General features: G+C 54.3%; 1 protein-coding gene across 1 annotated transcript in view; it reads right to left on the bottom strand.

Moving 5' to 3' along the window:
• Positions 1 to 18,218, bottom strand: part of ATOH8 (atonal bHLH transcription factor 8) — a 40,669-nt gene extending 22,451 nt beyond the window's left edge. Inside the window, exons 1-2 of the mRNA XM_068984741.1 lie at positions 17,469 to 18,218; positions 5,443 to 5,634 (exon numbers count right to left, since the gene is read on the bottom strand). Coding sequence (XP_068840842.1) covers positions 5,443 to 5,634; positions 17,469 to 18,218 — 942 coding nt within the window. The remainder of the gene's footprint in view (positions 1 to 5,442; positions 5,635 to 17,468) is intronic.
• Between the last annotated feature and the right edge of the window lie 626 nt (positions 18,219 to 18,844).

Genomic DNA, 18,844 nt, shown 5'->3' with positions numbered 1-18,844 from the left:
AAGAGATGTGGGTTCGATCCCTGGGCTGGGATGATGCCCTGGAGGAGTGCATGGCAACCCATTCCAATATTCTTGCCTGGGGAATCCCATAGACAGAGGAGCCTGGTGGGCTACAGTCCACAGGGCTGCAAAGAGTCGGACATGACTGAAGTGACAGCATTCACACACAGGGGACAACACCAGTCTCCACCTTGAAGGGATGGGGGCAGGGAGGAGTCAACGGGGTGATCCGTCGGAAGTACTAAACACCCAGCACCACGCCTAGCATGTGAACCAGGCTCTAAGAACGTCAGGTATTGTCAGTATTCTTGTGGTGCACTGGGGTCCCAACAGTCTCTGTGAGTGATTTTCAAATCTGTGTGAAATGCCTGTGATGGGCAGAAGGGAAGGGAGCAAAACACATTTAGTCATTTAGATAGTTAAGGGGCTGAAGCGACCTCAGCTCAGCAAGTCTGACCAGAAAGGGCCATAGCAATCACTTCCGGGGTCAACTCACCTTGGAGATGTAGAAGCCAAAGCCCCAGTGAGGGTGACCATACATGCGACAGGGGGACAGAGCTCAGACAACGCCGCTCAGTGGGCACTCTGGGGACACAGGAGGCACAGGAATTGTGGAGTTGCTGTCTCCCACACTTCAGGGCTCAGGAAGAGTCCACAGAAACAGCAAGTCCCTCCAGGTCTGCGGCCTGGGCTCAGACACCAGACAGAGAACACTCTCGGCTCCCACTGACCCCCTAACCCCAAAACCAATGTGCCATCTCAGCTTGCCCCCAGCACCAAAACATAGAAGTCTGCACCTGAGATGTCCTTCCAAAGAGGAGTGCGACTACCCTCCAACCTGCCATCACCACCAAAAGCGCTCCCTGCCCAGAAAGCAGCAGGAGAAGGGGGATGACGCGGATCTGATGGAGCCACACCAGCCTTGGCCCCTCTTCTGGCAGAAGACCGCCCACAGGTGAGGAGCAGCCTCTAGACTTGCAGAGCCCACCTTTCCGGCCCAGCTGGCACTGACAGCTACAGTCACAGCCTGGGGTCACCAATCATTGCCCAGGCAACTGGTACAGCCGCAAGCTCAGCACACCAGGACTGATTTTTCTCTCTGTGTGTGTCCATGGGGATTCTCCAGGCGAGAATACTGGAGTGGGTTGCCATTTCCTTCTCTGGGTGATTGTCCCAATTCAGGGATCAAACCTGAGTCTCCTGCATTAGTAAGCGGATTCTTTACCACTGAGTCACTGGGGAACAGCCCCGAGGCCTGTGAGCAACTTGGTGGGGGACAAGAACTTACTGGCCATTCATCATCAGGGCTTAAACTATACCATCAACGTTAGTAGCTGCTGCTGCTATTGCTTTTGTTGTTGCTATTATTGTTGTTGTTATTGTTGCTATTATTTTATTCAATAGCTTCAAATCACTGGAAGGCAGTGCCCTAGATCGTAGGAAACTGGTCCTCTCCTATTCTGAGGTCCAGCAATGCCGATCCAGCCCAGGTGCGGAACAGCTCTGCTGCTCTTTCTTCCCCTCCTCCTCAGAAGCTCCCAGGAGTCGCTGCTTTAAAAACAGGAGCTGCGGAAACATGGCCCAGAGCCAGGTGCTTAAGGCACATTATCTCCGGCTGCGGCCGGAGTCGGAGCTGAACTCTGTGGAGCCCTTCCACTCCTCCCACCTGTCTCTCAGCTGGGCAGCCTCCGATGCACCTCTCTGCATGACTGGGGCTTCCAGAGGGACCCTGGATCCTCAGAGTCACATCTTGTGAGGCCCAGAGTTGGAGGACTCACCAGTCAAGGAATGTGGGTGCCCACCTCAGCAAGGCAAGGCTGGGGTGGGCAAAAGGGTGTGCTTGGGGCCCAGGGGGTAAGTCAAGTTCACTTTAAATCCTATTCTTAACACAGGCCTGGAGGGACAAGGCAGCTTATCAGCAGACACAGAGCACAATCTCTCAAGGAGGCATCTTGGAAAAGGGTCACCCAGCCCCTGGGGCACATGAACTGTGAGGGGGACACCCTTGAGTGGGACCGCTCAGGGTGCCGTCGATGGGATTGCTGGTGATCATTTATGGAGGACCTCCTTTCAGTTGGTCGCTTACATCAGAATGTTTTTTAGTTTCTTCCTTTCTTTATCCTTCATTGGAATGTAAGCCTGACTCACTTGCATCCCCAAACCCTCAGGTTGCCCTGAGTGGCTGCAGGCTATGGGTAACAGGGGCTTCATCTGAAACCCCCACCCTCTGACACCCAGCTGCATCCACATGCTCTGTCCACAGAGATTGTGTGTGTGAGTGCTCTAAGTCACTTCAGTCGTGTCTGACTCTTTGTGACCCCATGGACCGTAACTCCTCTGTCCATGGGGATTCTCCAGGCAAGAACACTGGAGTGAGTCACCACGCCCTCCTCCAGGGGATCTTCCCAACCCAGGGATAGAACCAGCACCTCCTGCATTTTCTGCATTGCAAGCAGATTCCTTACTGCTGGGCCATGGGGGAAGCCCATCTACAGAGACTTGGGAGGCTCAGACCTCATTGCTGATACCCACCATGGCACCCATGTGCTCAGGTTGGGATTTCCCAACATACAACTCACTGCCAGTGCTTGATAAACACGGAATGAGTCAATGAATGAACGAACAAATAAAGGGATGTATTTCCAGGGGTTCTCATTAACAAAATAGTAGCCCATTCAAGCCACTCAGGGTCACTCGGCGGTCACTGAAGACCATCCTGAGGACACCTTGAAACTTACCTACCTGCCTGGTGACAGAGATGCAGGAAGGCACACACAGCAGGAAGGGGGTGATGCTGTGATCAGCCAATCTACCAGCACAGTGGTGGGGCCTGAAGATGTCCCAACAGCTCTAGGACCCCGGCCCACCCCTCCCTCTACATCCTCTTGGTAATGGTGGTTGTCCAGGCGTGGTCCTCGGGAGATGGCAGCCTCAGGACACCCCCCTGGCAGGAGGGGCTACAGGATGCCAGAGGCCCCTTGCCCTTCAGAGGTGAGGCAGGATCTCTACTTGGAAATCAGACTGCAAACAGCCTTGGAAATCGCCGATGCTTCCACATCCCCATTGATTGAGGAGAAAACTGAGGCAAGCAGTTAAAAAATGAGTCCAAAATGAACCAAGCCTTGAATTCAGAGCTGTTTTATGCTCTTAAAAGTGAAAGTGTTAGTCACTCAGTCATGTTTGACTCTTTGCGACCCCACGGACGGTAACCTGCCAGACTTCTCTGTCCATAGGATTCTCTAGGCAAGAATACTGGAGTGGGTTGCCACTTCCTTCTCTGGGGGCTCTTCCCAAACCAGGGGTTGAATCCGGGGACCTGCATTGCAGGCAGATTCTTTTACTGTCTAAGCCACTAGAGAAGCCTGTTTGATGCTCTAATCCACCATCTAACACCTGTTTCCCAATCTGGACAATGTGGAGGCTGGACCAGATGGGCTTTAAGGTGTCTTAGATTTGGGCTGATTTCAGGGGAAGCCAAAAACTCATCTCTGCTGGCCATCGTCACCCCACTCCCCTTTCTTCTCCTCTCACTTTCCAAGTGTCTCTCCTCTTCCCCAGCCCAGGACACTATGCTCCACAGAACAGGGAAGGGGGGGCAGCACTCTGGCCTTTGGTGGGTGAGGGGAGGACTTGGGGTGGGGGTGGGGGCGAGGGGCTTAAATGGGGGAAATGGCGCCTGCCCACCCTGCCCATCCACACCTCCGACCGCCCAAATGCCAGGGGAAGTTCACCCAGAGTTTACAACCCTCCTTTGTCACAGAGCGCTGCATGGAGCCATCAATCACACCCTTAATTTATCCACGTCACTTTCCAGAGGAAAGCCGCCCTGCTAGCAGCCAGTGGCACTTCCTTTCTCACCCACTAGATGAAGATTTCACCTAATTGGTCCACGTTAAATCACTGCCAGGATTGCAACATGCCATCAACACAGCAGTGGCTGGTAGTGGGGATGTGCTAGGCTCCTCCCTGCTGTGGGCAGGAGAGTTGACAAGGGTCTCTCTGCCTGGAAGCCTCTTGAAGGGGCCTTTGGAAGGCCTGGAGAACCCAGAGAAGGGCCTCCTTGAAAGGGGAGGTGGGGGGCCAGGAAGGAAGGAGGAAGTGGAAGGAAGGAACAGATGGAGGATGATAGAGTCACTGCCCCCCACCCCGCCGCTCTCCCCATCCCTACATGCCCAGAGGAGTCAGGCATCTCTGATCACCTCCACCCTTATGGGTACGGACTAGGTCCCAGCCTGTCTCTCTCCCTGTAGCTTCGTGTGCACAGAGATCCAGAGGGCTGCATCACAAGCCCTGCTCTGCATTGCCTGGCAATGACCCGCAACTGGAAATGCTGGAAGCCAAGCCACCTGGGAAGCAAAGCTGTGCCCAACACCTTTCCTCCTGCCCATATTTCTCCAAACACATTAGGCTTTGTATACACTGTTCCCTCTGTTTCCAATGCTGTTCCTGCTTCATCTGCTCAGCAACCTCCTGGTGGTCCTGCTGGTCCCAGCTCAAACACCACTTACACAAAGGTGATCTTTCTAACTCCCTTGGGCAGGAAAGACAGCCTGTCCCTCCTCTGCCTGGCCTTCCCATACCCAGCAAAGGCTTCTGGGGCCTCCTGTCTATATTCTCCTGCCCTTATCCAGATGCAAGAGGGTCTCTGAGAATCCTGTGAGCTACAGAGGTGCTAGGACCACATGTTTATCATTTTTATACTCCTGCCCAGCAGGTTCAGCAAAGAGCTGGGGCTCTATGAATCCCTTCAGAATGAATGAATGAATGAACATGATTTGCCTTAATGCACAGCCTCAGAAAACCCACAGGCCAAGTCATAGTGCCAAAACATACCGAAGGGCTCTCTTGGGCAGTTACCAGCCCATGAGATCTCCCCCTAATATGATGTTAATCAGGGGCTGAGTGGGGAACTCAGCACCAGAACATGTAAGACCAGAAAGAGCTTCGGAGTTAAGCTGTCCTCATTTAAGTGATGAGCAAACAGAGGCCCAAGGGGATTGGCCCTGGTACCCAGGAGCCCCATTACCAGTGTGTTGTGTGCTAAGTTGCTCAGTTGTACCTGACTCTTTGCCACCCCATAGACTGTAGCCCACCAGCCTCTTCTGTCCTTGGGATCCTCCAGGCAAGAATACTGGAGTGGGCTGCCATGCCCTCCTCCAGGGGATCTTCCCAACCCAGGGATCGAACCCATGTCTCACGTCTCCTGCGTTGGTAGGCGGGTTCTTTACCACCAGCACCACCTAGGAAGCCCCAGGAATAGAGTCACACACAATCTCAGGGGCCCAAGGAAACTGAAACTGACGTGAATCCCAGCAAGCCTCCGAGAGGCTGGTCTCGCTGGTCCCTTTGGAAGCCACTAGATGCAAGTAAGAGGTGCCCTGGATTGCGGTCGCTGCCTCCCCTTCCTCCCCACAGGCTGCTGCCCGCATGGCTGGCGCGTACCTTGCGCTTCTTGGCGCGGCCTTCGGCCTGCAGGGTGCGGGTGCAGCGCTGCACGCACTCGGAGAAGCTGAGGTTGCTGTGGTCGGCGCTGTAGTCGAGGTCGGCCAGCCGCGCCAGGGACAGGATGTAGTTGCAGGCGATCCTCAGGATGGCCAGCTTGGACAGCTTCTGCCCATACGAGTAACACGGCACCTGGTGGGTGAGAAGGCGTCAGCAGGGGCTGCCCGGTCTCTGCTGAGAACCGGCCCAGGGGGCACCTTGGCCAGGAAGGTGTGGGGCCGTTCATGCCACTGCTGGGGAGGGAACGGTCGGGCGGCAGAGGTGGTTTGTCTGATCTCTCCACCCGGATTTTATTTCCTGTTCTAATCACCTGCTGTTTACACCCACACACAACCCCTGGGGGGCATCCACGTTCCCAGGCTGTACAGGAGGAAAGCCAGGCTTGGCTCTTGCCCGAATGTCAGTAATCAAGAAGCACAGTGCGCTTCTCCCTGGGACAGAGTTCCCTCCACTGTCTCCCTGAGAAGGAATCTTGGACAGAACAGATGTTTTTTGCTCTGAGAGTCTGTTCTCTCATTCAGTGACACCTGTCTTGCTGGACACTTGGGGTCTGATGACAAACAGTAACTGGATTCTACCATCAGAGGACTTACCCTCAAGACTGAGGTTATGGACCGCGGTGGGGGTACAGTGGGTAAGAATCCACCTTCCAATGCAGGGAACATGGGTTCGATCTTTGGTCAGGGAAGATCTCACATGCCACGGACCACAACTACTGAGCCTCAGCTCTAGGGCCAGTGAGCCGCAACCACTGAAGCCTGAGTGCCGAGAGTCTGTGCGACGAGAGAAGCCACTGCAATGAGAAGCCCGTGTACTGCAACTAGACAGTAGCCCCTGCTCGCTGCAACTAGAGAAAGCCAGCACACAGCAACAGACCGAGGACAGCCAAAAATTAACTAAAATTAATTTTTAAAGAGTGATGCTTTAACATCAAAGCGGAGCTAAGCACCCAGACCCTCAGAACAGATCAGAGGAAAGTGACAATGCTCAGCTGGGAGGCCCACACGTGACTGGATTATGCTTTTCTTTTTCTTTCTGACCTCTGGACCTGGGAAGCTGCTGGGCATACAACAGGTGCCTAATAAGTACAGTTCCAACCTGACTCGACATCCTTGACATTCATCACTGACTTGTTGTTCAGTCACTCAGTTCAGTCGTGTCTGACTCTTTGCAACCTCATGGACTGCAGCGTGCTAGGCTTCCCTGTCCTTCACTATCTCTGGGAGTTTGCTCAAACCCATGTCCTTTGAGTTGGTGATGCCATTCAACCATCTCATCCTCTGTCTCCCCCTTCTCCTCCTGCCCTCAATCTTTCCCATCATGAAGGTCCTTTCCAGTGAGTTGGCTCTTCACATCAGGTGGTGAGTGGACAGCCACAAATGGCACAGCGGTTTGTATCAGGTGAAGAGATGGAGTCTCTAACATCATCCACCAATGTTTCCACTGCTTGAGCAAAAAGCTACATGGACTGCAGCACAGATCTGTGTCGAAACATGGACCATGCATGCTAAGTTGTTTCAGTTGTGTCAAACTCTTTTCGACCCCATGTACTGTAGCCCACCAGGCTCCTCCATCCATATGATTCTCCAGGCAAGAATACTGGAGTGGGTTGCCATGCCCTCCTCCAGGGGATCTCCCCAACCCAGGGGTTGAAACTGAGTCTCTTTCATCTCCTGCACTGGCAGGCAGGTTCTTTACCACTAGTGCCACGTGGGAGCCCCTGTAATGTGGAGACGTCACTACAAAGTCCACCTGTCGGTTAGACACGTGCTAACCGATAGAGCTGCTCTGATGCGTCATTCACCTAAATGGCTAATCGTGCATACCCAGCAACCAAGGCTGTGGCGTCCTCCTCCCTATGGCTCTCCAGGAGCTATATGCAACATCCATCCCCAACACTGATACCTGGTACTGACTAACCCTCATCGCACAGTGAGTGCAGTCTCCATGGCAGGATCACTCAACACACACATGAAGCACTGTTCTGGACCAGTGGTTCTCAATCAGGGATAATATCATCGCTCAGCAGCAGTTGGCAATGTCTGCAGATGTTTTTTAGTTTCATTTATCTATTTTTGGCTGTGCTGGGTCTTCACTGCTGCCTGGGCTTTTTCTCTAGATGCAGTGAGCAGGGGCTACTCTCTAGTTGCTGTGCACGGGCTTCTCATTGCAGTGGCTTCTCTTGCTGAGGAGCATGGGCTCTAGGGCACACGGGGTTCATTAGCTGCAGCATGTGGGCTCAGTAATTACAGCTCCCGGGCTCTAGAGCACAGGCTCAGAAGTTGTGTCACTCAGGCTTAGTGGCTTCAACGGCATGTGAAATCATCTTGGACCAGTGATCAAACCTGTGTATCCTGCATGAGCAGGTGGATTCTTTACTACTGAGCTGCCAGGGAAGCCCTGCAGACATTCTTGATCATCACTAGTGGGTAGATGCTCCTAAATGTCCTACAGTGCTCAGGATCCTACAGCGCGGCCACAGCAAAGAATGACCTGGCCCCCAATGTCAACAGTGCTGTGATCAAGACAGCATAAACAAGAGAACTGCTTCAGGGACTTCCCTGGTGATCCAGTGGTTAAGAATTCACTTTGTGATGCAGGGGACATGGGTTCGATCCCTGGTTGGGGAATAAAGATCCCTCTTGCCTTGGAGCAGCTGAGGCCTCATGCTGCAGCTACAGAGTCCATGCACCACAACAAAAGATCCTGCAGGACGAAACTAAGACCCGACACAACCTAATTAATTAATTTTTTAAAAGAGAGAGAGAGTTGCTTCAGATGAGAACTTTAAATGCATCCACAAATGGAGCCCATGTTAAAGCTCACTGTGTCCAAGAGCTTTCCCTGACCTGGCCCCCAGCCCCACACCAGAGGCTATGGGTACCTGTCCTTGATGGTGCTCTAATCGCCCCCATCTGTTCTTAACCCCTAATGACTGTGAGTCATTTAATGGTCAGTCTCCTTGTGAGCTGTCGGGGGCAAGTCTCCGTATGCAGAGCCTAACACAGATCCTGCCCATCACTGGCCTCCAAAGGATTTGTCCAGTGAGGGACTGAATGAACAAATGAATGCTCTCTTCTCTCTCTCTCTTTTTTTGTGAGCAGGGCACACCATGTGGCTTAAGGGAACTTAGTTCCCCAACCAGAGATTAAACCCATGCTCTTGGCAGTACAAGCTCATAGTCCTAACCACTGGACCACCAGGGAATTCTCCAAAACTGTTCTCTCCCTGAGGACGAAGATTTAGGTGTTTGGTGTGGAGGTGAAGCTTGTACATCCTTTGGTCACCTGGGCTAACTCCTGGTCTAGCCACAAACCCTGGGCAAGAGACATGATCATTTTGGGCCTGGGTGTCCTTGTTATAACACTAACAGGCTTGGCCGCACAATGTGGGAAGGACTAAAGGAGACGGCGCATGCGCTACACTGCCCGTCAGGGGCATTATGTCCGTAGGTGTGGCAGAGAGTCTCCTAAGAAGGGCCCCAGAGAGGGTGAGAAGCAGATCTGGAGCCAGGAAGTAGCACCTGCTCATCCCTTACCCGCCCTCACCCCCGGGGTCCTGAGACCACAGCCCAGGGCCCAGGCAAGGTTTGCAGTCACCTTTCAACATCCTCCAGCAGCCAAGGACTCGCCCCTCACCAGGCTAGGAAACCCAGGGAGGGGCAGGGAGGAGACAGAGAGACTGCCAACTCCCCCAACTCCCGTACATTGCCCCCCACCCCCAAGCTCTGACCACGCCACCAAATCCATCTGAAAAAAAGCTTGCAGAACAATGCACTTTGCCTGTTCTCAACCAGAGCCCGGAGAATCCTGCTTATCAGCCTGAACAAATAAACAAGGTCCGTGGGACAAAAAGTTTCCTGGGGGTCCTAGGAGAGCGGCAGGGGTCTCAGGAGCAGCCCAGCCCCCACTCTCCTCTGCACCCAGGAAGGGAGGGCCTGCCTGTGGAGGCTCTGGACAGCAGGCACAGCTATGCGACCCAGGCCCTACTGTGCTGTCACCCAGGGGCCACTCTAGGAATTGCCTGGAGGGCTACAGTCCATAGGGTTGCGAGGAGTTGGACACGACTGAAGCAACTGAAGCATGTACTCACATCTGCCAGTCGGGAGCAGGGCTCTCAGAAGGGATCTGCTCGTGGGGATCCGGGGTCATTGTGGGACGACAGAGCAACAGATGAGGTCAAGGCCAACCTAGGAGCTCCTGTGCCAAGTTCTGAGCCAGTTTTGTCCCAGATTTGTCACTCTGCCCCTCTGCTTCTCTCAAAGTCCAGGTCTAACAAGAAAACCATGTATTGAGCTCTGGCTGTTTACCTGGCCCTGTGGTCACTATTCATAGGTAGTTTTAGCCCATTGAGACATTCCCCCAAATAAAGACCATTACCCCATTTGCACACAAGGAAACAGAGAGGAGACATATTGGGCCCCAGGTCACTCATCTAAGACCTGATTGGAGCTACAAGCTTGTGTGTCTATCACTCAAGGAAGGCACATGGCCACCAGGCTCTCTGAGCTCCTGCTGCCCAAGGTGGCTGTATATGGCACACCAAGGATCCCTTTTGGCAGCTCACTCTGACTTCTCCTGCTCTCCAGGGCGGATGTTCCTCAGCTCACCTGCTTAATTCCAGGTCCTTCCCATGCCCACGCCCCAGGATGCAGCAACCAGGCCCCCCAAGAAACCCAGCTCAGAGCACCCTGGCCTAACACAGATCTGATTCTAGGAGGTCAAGGTAAGGCAGAAAGAGCTGATCTGAATCCCAAACAGTAGGATGTAACTTTGGACAGGCACCTTCACCTCTCCAAGCCCCAGTTTTCTTATCTGGAAGGTGGGAATAACACCTGTGTGCCCTCCATGGATGCTGGAGCCAGCTCACCCCCTGCTGTTTCCTGCGATCTACTAAGGCCAGGGCAAGGGTGGCTGTTTTGAGAGGTATTTGATGCCCAGGGAGTTTAAGCACTTCCAGTATCTCTCAGCTGATGAAAGACGCGCTGGGTTTTGAAGTCACACCTTAGCTGAGCTCTTTCCAATTAGCCAGAAGCAACTGCCTGGGGATATGGATGTATCTGCGTGTGTGCGTGCCAAGTTGCTTTAGTCATGTGCGACTCTCTGTGACCCTATGGACTGTAGCCTGCCAGGCTCCTCTGTCCATAGGATTCTCAAGGCAAGAATACTGCAGTGGGTTCCCATGCCCTTCTCCAGCGGATGTATCTTGGTGTTGTTGTTCAGTCACTAAGTCATGTCTGACTCTTTGGAACCCCATGGATGGCAGCATGACAGGCTTCCCTGTCCTTCACTATTTTCCAGAGTTTGCTCAAACTTTTATATCCATTGAGTCAGTGATGTCATCCAACCATCTTGTCCTCTTTCGCCCCCTTCTCCTCTTGCCTTCAATCTTTCCCAGCATTAAGGTCTATTCCAATGAGTCAGCTCTGGCCAAAATATTGGAGCTTCAGTATCAGTCTTTCCAATGAATATTCAGGGTTATTTCCTTTAGGATTGACTGGTTTGATCTCCTTGCTGTCCAAGGGACTCTCAAAAGTCTTCTCCAGCACCACAGTTGGAAAGCATCAATTCTTTGGTGCTCAGCCTTCTTTATGGTCCAACTCTCACATCCATACATGACTACTGGAAAAACCATAGCTTTGACAAGATGGACCTTTGTCAGCAAAGTGGTGTCTGTGCTTTTTAAAGTGGATGTATCTATATGGTGTGGAGGTGGGCAGCCCACACTTCTGAGCAAGGGCTGGAGAGTTCTGGACTTCGTGGGACCCCAGCCTTAGTGCATCACCTCTCTGAGCATCCACATAAGGCCCAGAGCCCAGCCACCACACCATCTGCAGGAAAGCCCACAGTAGTCATCCGTTCAGCTTGCTCAGAGGACAGAGGCCAAAGAAGGTAGCAGGGTCAGTTGGATCCAACTCTTGAGGCAGCAAAACTTCCAAGAAAGTAAAAGGACCTGCCTGATGCTCAACCCACAAGAACTGTTAAGCTTCAGGACTTCCCTGCTGATCCAGTGATTAAGAATCCACCCGCCAATGCAGGGGACAAGGGTTCGATCCCTGGTCTGGGAAGATCCCACATGCCTCGGGGCAACTAAGCCCATGGGCCGCAATTATTGAGCCTGTGTTTTAGAGCCTGTGCTCCGCAACAAGAGAAGCCATCGCAATGAGAAGCCAGAGCACCACACTAGAGAGTAGCCCCCACTCACTGCAACTAGAGAAAGCCCGTGCACAACAACGAAGACCCAGCACAGACAAAAATTGAAAATAAAAAGATTGTTAAGCTTCAGGGCAGCACGTGTGGGGATTTTCTGAAGGTCCCATGTGCCTCTAAGAGATTCCATCCCACTTACTTACCAGACCCTCTTCTGGCTCCAACAAGTGGGAGAAAGCAGGAAGGACCCTGGCCTGAGATGCTGAGGACCTAACTCTACTCCAGGCCATCCACATGACCTTAGGCAGAGCCACAAGCTTAGGGGACTCAGTTTCCTCACCAATAAATGGACATGAGAACACCTGCTGCCTCAGAATGGAATCATCATGGGCATATGCAGAGAGGGGCTGGGGCTGTGAGTGTTATTCTCTTAGTCATGCCCGACTCTTTGCAACCCCACCAGGACTGCAGCCCACCAGGCTCCTCTGACCATGGGATTTCCCAGGCAAGCATACTGGAGTGGGTTGCCATTTCCTTCAGAGGGGCAACAGAGAAGCACAGCCAGGAACCAACCAGCCAATGCAGGGAAGGCCTGGAAGCCCTCTTGCTTCTGTGCCAACTTCTACCCGCTCCTCAGACCCATCCTCAGATGCCCACCAAGGCTTCTGGATCCACAGAGCTCCAGCATCACTGTGTCCTCGACACACAGCCGAGCACCTGATTCATTTGAAATTATTCTCTGATCATTTCATATTAGGGAGTTCTGACTTCCTGGAGTGAAGTCTCTCCATACAGAGCCGTTTGAGGTCCTTGTCAAGTTCCATCTAAACAAAATCCCAAACTGACTCCCAGCAATGAGGCCAAACCCTGGAAACCTGGGCTTAAGTCTTTATGAGCCCTGGCCCAGAGCCAGATGGGACAAAGCCTGGTCACTAGTTCCACCTCTGTAAGTGTCCTCACCTGTGAAGTGGGAACATGGGACTACACATGTGTGACCACAGGGCCAGGTAAGGTACTTCACCCTCTGCAAAGAGGTTCAAAAGGCAGCTGCGCTGGTGACTGGATGAGAGGGGCCGGAGAGAGGCTTCTGTCGCTTCTCTCCCCTCTGGATGCAAGCAGGCCTGTCCCTCATTCCCTGAGGAGTGGGGTACAGGCTGCCATGGCTGGCATCCTATGGGGTCTGAGGTTGAGTGAGGTGCAGGGCTGGGGGCACCATTCACATGCCCCATTCTAGGCCACCCTGAGTTCACTTGTGGAGGATTCCCCAGGAGTCCATGGAGCCTTCCCTGACAGCTCAAATGGTAAAGACTCCACCTGTAATGCAGGAGACCTGGGTTTGATCCCTGGATCGAGAAGGTTCCCCTGGAAAAGGGAAAGGCAACCCACTCCAGGACTCTTGCCTGGAGAATCCCATGGACAGAGGAGCCTGGCAGGTTCAGGCCATGGGGCCAAAGAGAGTCGGATAAGACTGAGGGACTAACACTTTCACTTATGAAGAGGCACCTCAGCATGTCCTGAGGGCTCTGCCCTGCTGATCCAGGCCTTTGCCTGGCCAGACTGCCATTCCTCCAGTGCTGAGGGTCTTTACACTTCTCTGGGAGAGAGGAAGTCTTGCAAGCACACCAGATGCCCTGTGGGCAAGCACAGCCTGTGAGCCAGAAGGTTCTGTCAGGGAAGGCCGAGGCCCACGGGCTCAGGCCCCTTCCCTCCCCCACCCAGCAACACCAGGCTTTCCCTTGAACCCCCTCCCACCTGGCCCGGAACAGCCCCGCACATGGGCCAGGCCCAGCTGTACACACATGGCCTTCACATGAGGCGGTGGGGAGGGCCCCACGCAGCTGGGCTGGTGGCATGTGGCCTGACCATCTGCCCTGCATACCCACCCCCCACCCTCCTGCCTGGGGGCCTCTCTCTCCCCCATCTGCACGTCTAAGGCCAGGCAGCCTCCTACCCCCGTTCCTTCCCTGGTGGAGAATATGGTGGGTTGGACAAAACAGGAGACTGTCGAGCTTCCCTGTGCTGGGGGTGGACAGCTCCAGGGCGATCACCAAGCTATTAGGAGTCTGAGCCTTGGAGGGACTCACTGACTGATTTGAATCCAGATTCTGCAATGAGAGCGCACATGCACCTTGGAGCCTAGTGAATGGCAAGTCAGGGAGATGAGCAGTGCAAAACCCATGAGGCCTGGTGCAGCAGCCAAAGGCTGGGAGACCACCACCAATTTACAGAAGCTCTCTGAACCTCAGTCTTACCATCTGTGAAATGGGGGTGGAACAGGGGTGGGGATGGGACAACACCTATTTTGTTGAATGAACTAATACACATTACACACTTAGCCTAGGACCCAGTACAAAGGATAGCAAGGAGATCAAACCAGTCAATCCTAAAGGAAATCAACCTTAAGTATTCATTGGAAGGACTGACACTGAAGCTGAAGCTCTAATATCTTGGCCACCTGATGTCAAAGAGCCAACTCATCAGAAAAGACCCCGATGCTGGGAAAGATTGAGGGCAGGAGGAGAAGGGAGTGGCAGATGATGAGATGGTTGGATAGCATCACCAACTCAACAGACATGAGTTTGAGCAAACTCCCAGAGACAGTAAAGGACAGGAAAGTCTGGCATGCTACAGTTCATGGGGTCACAGAGTCGGACATGACTGAGTGACTGAACCCAGTTGCTTTGATTGCTGCCACATATTGATGACAGTTTCTATGATTGTTAAGAAAAATGATTACAGAATTCTTATTTCTACATCTGTCCAGGCCTTTGCCCAGCATTAAGGACATTGTGGATGTTCAAGAAAGGTTCATTCCTCCTATGGCCTCCCTTCCTTTCTTCACTCGATGTTTGCAAAGCTGTGTATGAGGTGAGCCTTATCACCATTTTCCAGTTTCATTAACTGACGCTCAGAGAGAAAATGACCTGTCCAGGGTCACACAAGAGGCATACAGCAGAGACAGGACTCAAATGCTGGCCTCCAGGCTCCCTGCTCGTACTCTTTTCACTGTACCAGGAAGTTGCTCAGGGAAACGGAACTCCAGACCAGAGTCACAGTCCCACCACGGCCCTCAGCGCTGCAATGGCCAAGGTCTCATTTCAGGCAGAACCAGACTCTTACCTTTTGCTTCTGGGGCCCATTTCAGATAGTCAAGCCTGAGCCTAGATCCAAGGGCTTCCCTGGTAGCTCAGCTGGTAAAGAATCTGCCTGCAGTGCGGGAGACCTGGGTTCGATCCCTGGGTCGGGAAGATCCCCTGGAAAAGGAAACGGCAACCCACTCCAGTATTCTTGCCTGGAGAATCCCATGGACAGAGGATCCTGGAGGGGTTCTGCCCATGGGGTCGCAACAGTCAGACACGACTTGGTGACTAAACCACCACCACCAAGCCTAGATCCAGAGCCACAGCCTGTCTAGACAGGGGCATGCACATGGGTGTGTGTTTGTGTGTGTATACACATGCACACCTTCTACAGGAGGGAACCTGAGGTCCAGAGGAGGGAGTGCCTCCAGGACACAGGACTTTCCTCATCGGACAGGGGCTGTGGACGCGGTGAGTATGCCCTGGGCCCTGGGCTCTGGGGACCAGAAGTGCCCTAGCAATTTCTTTTGCTCCCAGATAGACTTTCTGGGGAAAGGACAGATGCTTTAGGCCAGGAGGGCAACAAACAGGAGCGGATGTTTCTGTCTAAGCACTTGGTGTGCGCTTAAGAGCACAGGTACTGATTGTGTGTATACACACAGCTGTGTGTACCTGTGTGTGTGCACGCACTCACTCCATGAATTTGTCCCTTTTATACAGAACTTTCCCACAAGAAGGGCAGAAGTGAAAGGAAACCAGAATTAACAATCCTGTCTCAGAGAGTCAGGCTTGTGTCTGCCCACCTTCCAACTATAAATGACACTGCAAGTCCAGGTGGGGGGCCTACGACACTGATACAGCTAACACTGTGAGAAGCATTTGGCCAGGCGGGCATTCTAGAAACTTCTATCATCTTTCTTAACCCACTAGGTGATTTGGGAAGAGTCCCCTTCCTTCTTTCTCCGGGCCCCGGTTTTACATTCCATTAAGTGGAAAGCTAATTCAACTGACAGGGATGTTAAGATCAGGTAAGATGGAATTTATTGCTAAAAGAAGTTAAAGCCACTGGACAAATGAGATGCAGTTGAGCACACAGAGACTATGAATATTTTCTCGGCATCGAAAGAGGCAGCTGGAGGAGTAAAAAGAACCCGGAACTGGCAGTCAGAGGACCTGGGTGCCAGCCCTGGCCTGCTGCTCACCAGCTGTGATGCTCTGGGCACGTGACCTCCCCATTTCTGAGGGGGTTTTCCTAGCTTCAAGGTGAGCAGGTGGACAGGCATCTCTTTGTCATCTCAGCCTTCCATCCTTCAGGCTGCTACCTGAAGGTGAGACTGAATTCTCCACTTGGCCCACTGCCCAGGGTCCCAACTGTCTGTGACTGCTATCTGACCCCTCCACTCCACTCTACCTCACTGATTAATAAGCTCACCCATTCCCAAGTGAGACACTTTGGCTCAAAAGTCATAGAGCCTCTTTCCCCCAAGAGTTCAGTTTCTCTCCCAGGGATGAACACAGGCACTGCCCGACCCACACACAGGAGGAAGCACAGGAAGTGTGATTAAAAAAAAAAATCATATTTTCTGAAATCCTTTATTACTGGCTAAAGCTCAGAGAGGGTGAGTAACTTTCCTGAAGTCACACAGGAAGTCAGCTGCAGAGCAAGCAGAAATCCTGACCATTCAGAATAGTCACATCCACCCACCCCCTCAACCTTCCCCATGCCCTGTGTGGAGTGGAGGCAGAGGGCACTTACCACTCACTTCTTAGATCTCTCTGCTCTATGAAAATGAACAGCCTAGAACGCCTGAGCAGTCTCAATCTTGTCTAAGTGGAACTGTAAAACTGCCACTCCCCACTACAGGGAATTCTTGGACAAATATTCCTCCCCATCCCCCCAAGAAGGCAGTGTCTGGTGAGGACAGCTGCCACCTGCCCTAAACTAAGAAGCCCCTAACCCACTCCAGAACTAGTTTCTGAAGATGCCCTATCAACCAGTTCCTGCTCAGCAGACTTGCCTCTTCCATGTGCACTGAAGGTCAGCAGTAAGGGGAATCTCCAGCAAAGACTCTCTCCAGCCAATTCCTGGGGAAGGGTTACAGCCAGGGTCCTTAAGGACACCGGGGGCGGGGGTGGGGGGGGGTGGGGGGGTACAGAGTGTGTAAGCAACCTGAGGGCAGGGACAACCCTGCTGGGAGGCGGGGGCTGAGAAGGGGTCGACAGGTGAAGGCGGAACACTTATATTCTGGCAAAACCAGGACCACCCCTCAGCAGCATTCCGGGTCTGCCAGAAGGGTAAGGGTCTTCGCCCTTACCCACCGGAGACAGATTCCCACGTTTCCCCTCTCCACTCCTCACTGCGCCCAGGGGACTCCGGGAGACAAATATTCGCTGCCATAAAAGTGAACTATGAGGGCTGAAGTCAGACTCGCAGACAGGGTCACCCCAAAGGGGATGGAAGTGGCAGTAAAGAGGGCCAGATATCTCTAACCTTCATCCCCACTTTGCAAACTAAGACCCATACCAAAGTGTGGCAAAGGTCGCTGCCCCAGGCGGTCCCATACCCGTCTCGGCGCTGGGACCGACCGGGCGGGGATTACTTGCCCTTTTATCCACACCCTCATCCTCCTTAAAGTCCCCCCCCCCCCGCCCGCTCCTCCACTTGTCCCTCCACTTGCCCACCCACTCCCGCAGCCATCCCCAAGAGCAGTGAGGGTGTGTGGCTGGGAGCGGGTACCTGCTTCCTGAGCGCCTCGAAGGCTGCGCTGATGGTGTGCACCCGCGTCCGCTCCCTGGCGTTCGCCAGGAGCCTCCGGGTCTGCTGCAGGGCTTTGATCTCTGAGGAGGCGGCGGTGGCTTCGCCCGGCCGTTTCCTAGGCGACGCGGAGGAATCCGGGTGGTTATTGTAAATTACGTGTGAAATTGACGAGTAAGAACTTTCCCCAGGGCGCGTGGGGGGCGCGGGGCGCACAGGGGGCTCTGGGGGCGCCGGGGGCGCCGACGGCGTGGGGCGTGCTGGCGGTGCGCATAGCAAGATGCGGGGACGCAGGCCTGGCTCCCGGAAAGGCTGTGTCTCGGGACCCCCAGGTACCTGGCCCTGGGGCGCAGGAGGCGGCGGAGGTGGCGTGGGGAGTCCCGGCCCCACTGCGCCCAGGGCGAAGCCGCGTTTCCGCGCGTCCAAGACCTCCGGCGCCCGGGCGCCTCCGCGCTCGCCGGCCGTGTCCGCGCCCCCACCTGAAGGAACGGCCGGCGCCACCCGGGCTGGCACCGGGGTCGGGACTGGCTGCAACCGCTGGGTTCTGTCCCGCAGCCCGTTGGTGGCGGTGGCGCCGTGCTCGGGCGCTTCCAAGTCCAATCGGAAAGTTTTATAGCCGTTCGTGCGCCGCGCCGGCTCCTTGCCTTTCCTCTTGAGCTTCTTGAGGCCGTTCAGCTCCTTCACGCACACGGTCTTCCAGGGCCCGTCCTGGAGAACCGGGATGTGCTTCATGGCGCGGGTAGCGCGCGAGGCAGGGGCGTGGGGCTGCCCGGGAAGCGCGCCCGCCGCGCTCGCTCTGCCCGGGCGGCCGCCGCGCTCAGCGCCTCGGAGTCGCCAGCTCTCCCCCCTGCTCGCTCGCTCGCTCCCTCCCTCCCTCCCTTTCTCCCCCTCGCCCCGGGGCAGCTGCGCCGCCGGGCTGTCCGTTCCCGGAGCGCTCAGAGTGTCATCTGAAGTCGCTGCCGCCGTGCCAGCGTTTCTGGAGAACGCCCGCTGCGCTCCATCTGTGTTTGTTTAGCCTCAGTTTACACAGAAGCCCGGTTCCCCAGATCAGTCAGCGCCGCCGCCTCCCCAGCCCCGGCCGCCCGAGCCGCGAGCGCCTTTAAAGAAACAGGAAGCATTTTTCAAAACAGCTGGGCTGCCGGCCGCCTCCTTTGTCCGCGTCCTCTCTGCCTCCCCCCACCCCCAGCCCTGCTGCCCTGAACCTGCCTCCTCCGATTCTCCCTCCCCGCCCCCTCCTCGAGTCTTGGGCGCTTCTCTTTTCCCGCAGGACAGTCTGCTCCCGAGCACATGGCTTCTGGGCCCTTTGGCCCTTCCCCAAATCCGAGCTAGGCCTTCTCTCGGTGACCTTCCGCACCCAG

The sequence above is a fragment of the Capricornis sumatraensis genome, chromosome 1 (assembly GCF_032405125.1).
Source record: "Capricornis sumatraensis isolate serow.1 chromosome 1, serow.2, whole genome shotgun sequence".
NCBI classification, from domain to species: domain Eukaryota; kingdom Metazoa; phylum Chordata; class Mammalia; order Artiodactyla; family Bovidae; genus Capricornis; species Capricornis sumatraensis.
The sequence above is the reverse complement of the archived record's forward strand: the minus strand, read 5'-3'. Positions and strand labels throughout refer to the sequence as shown.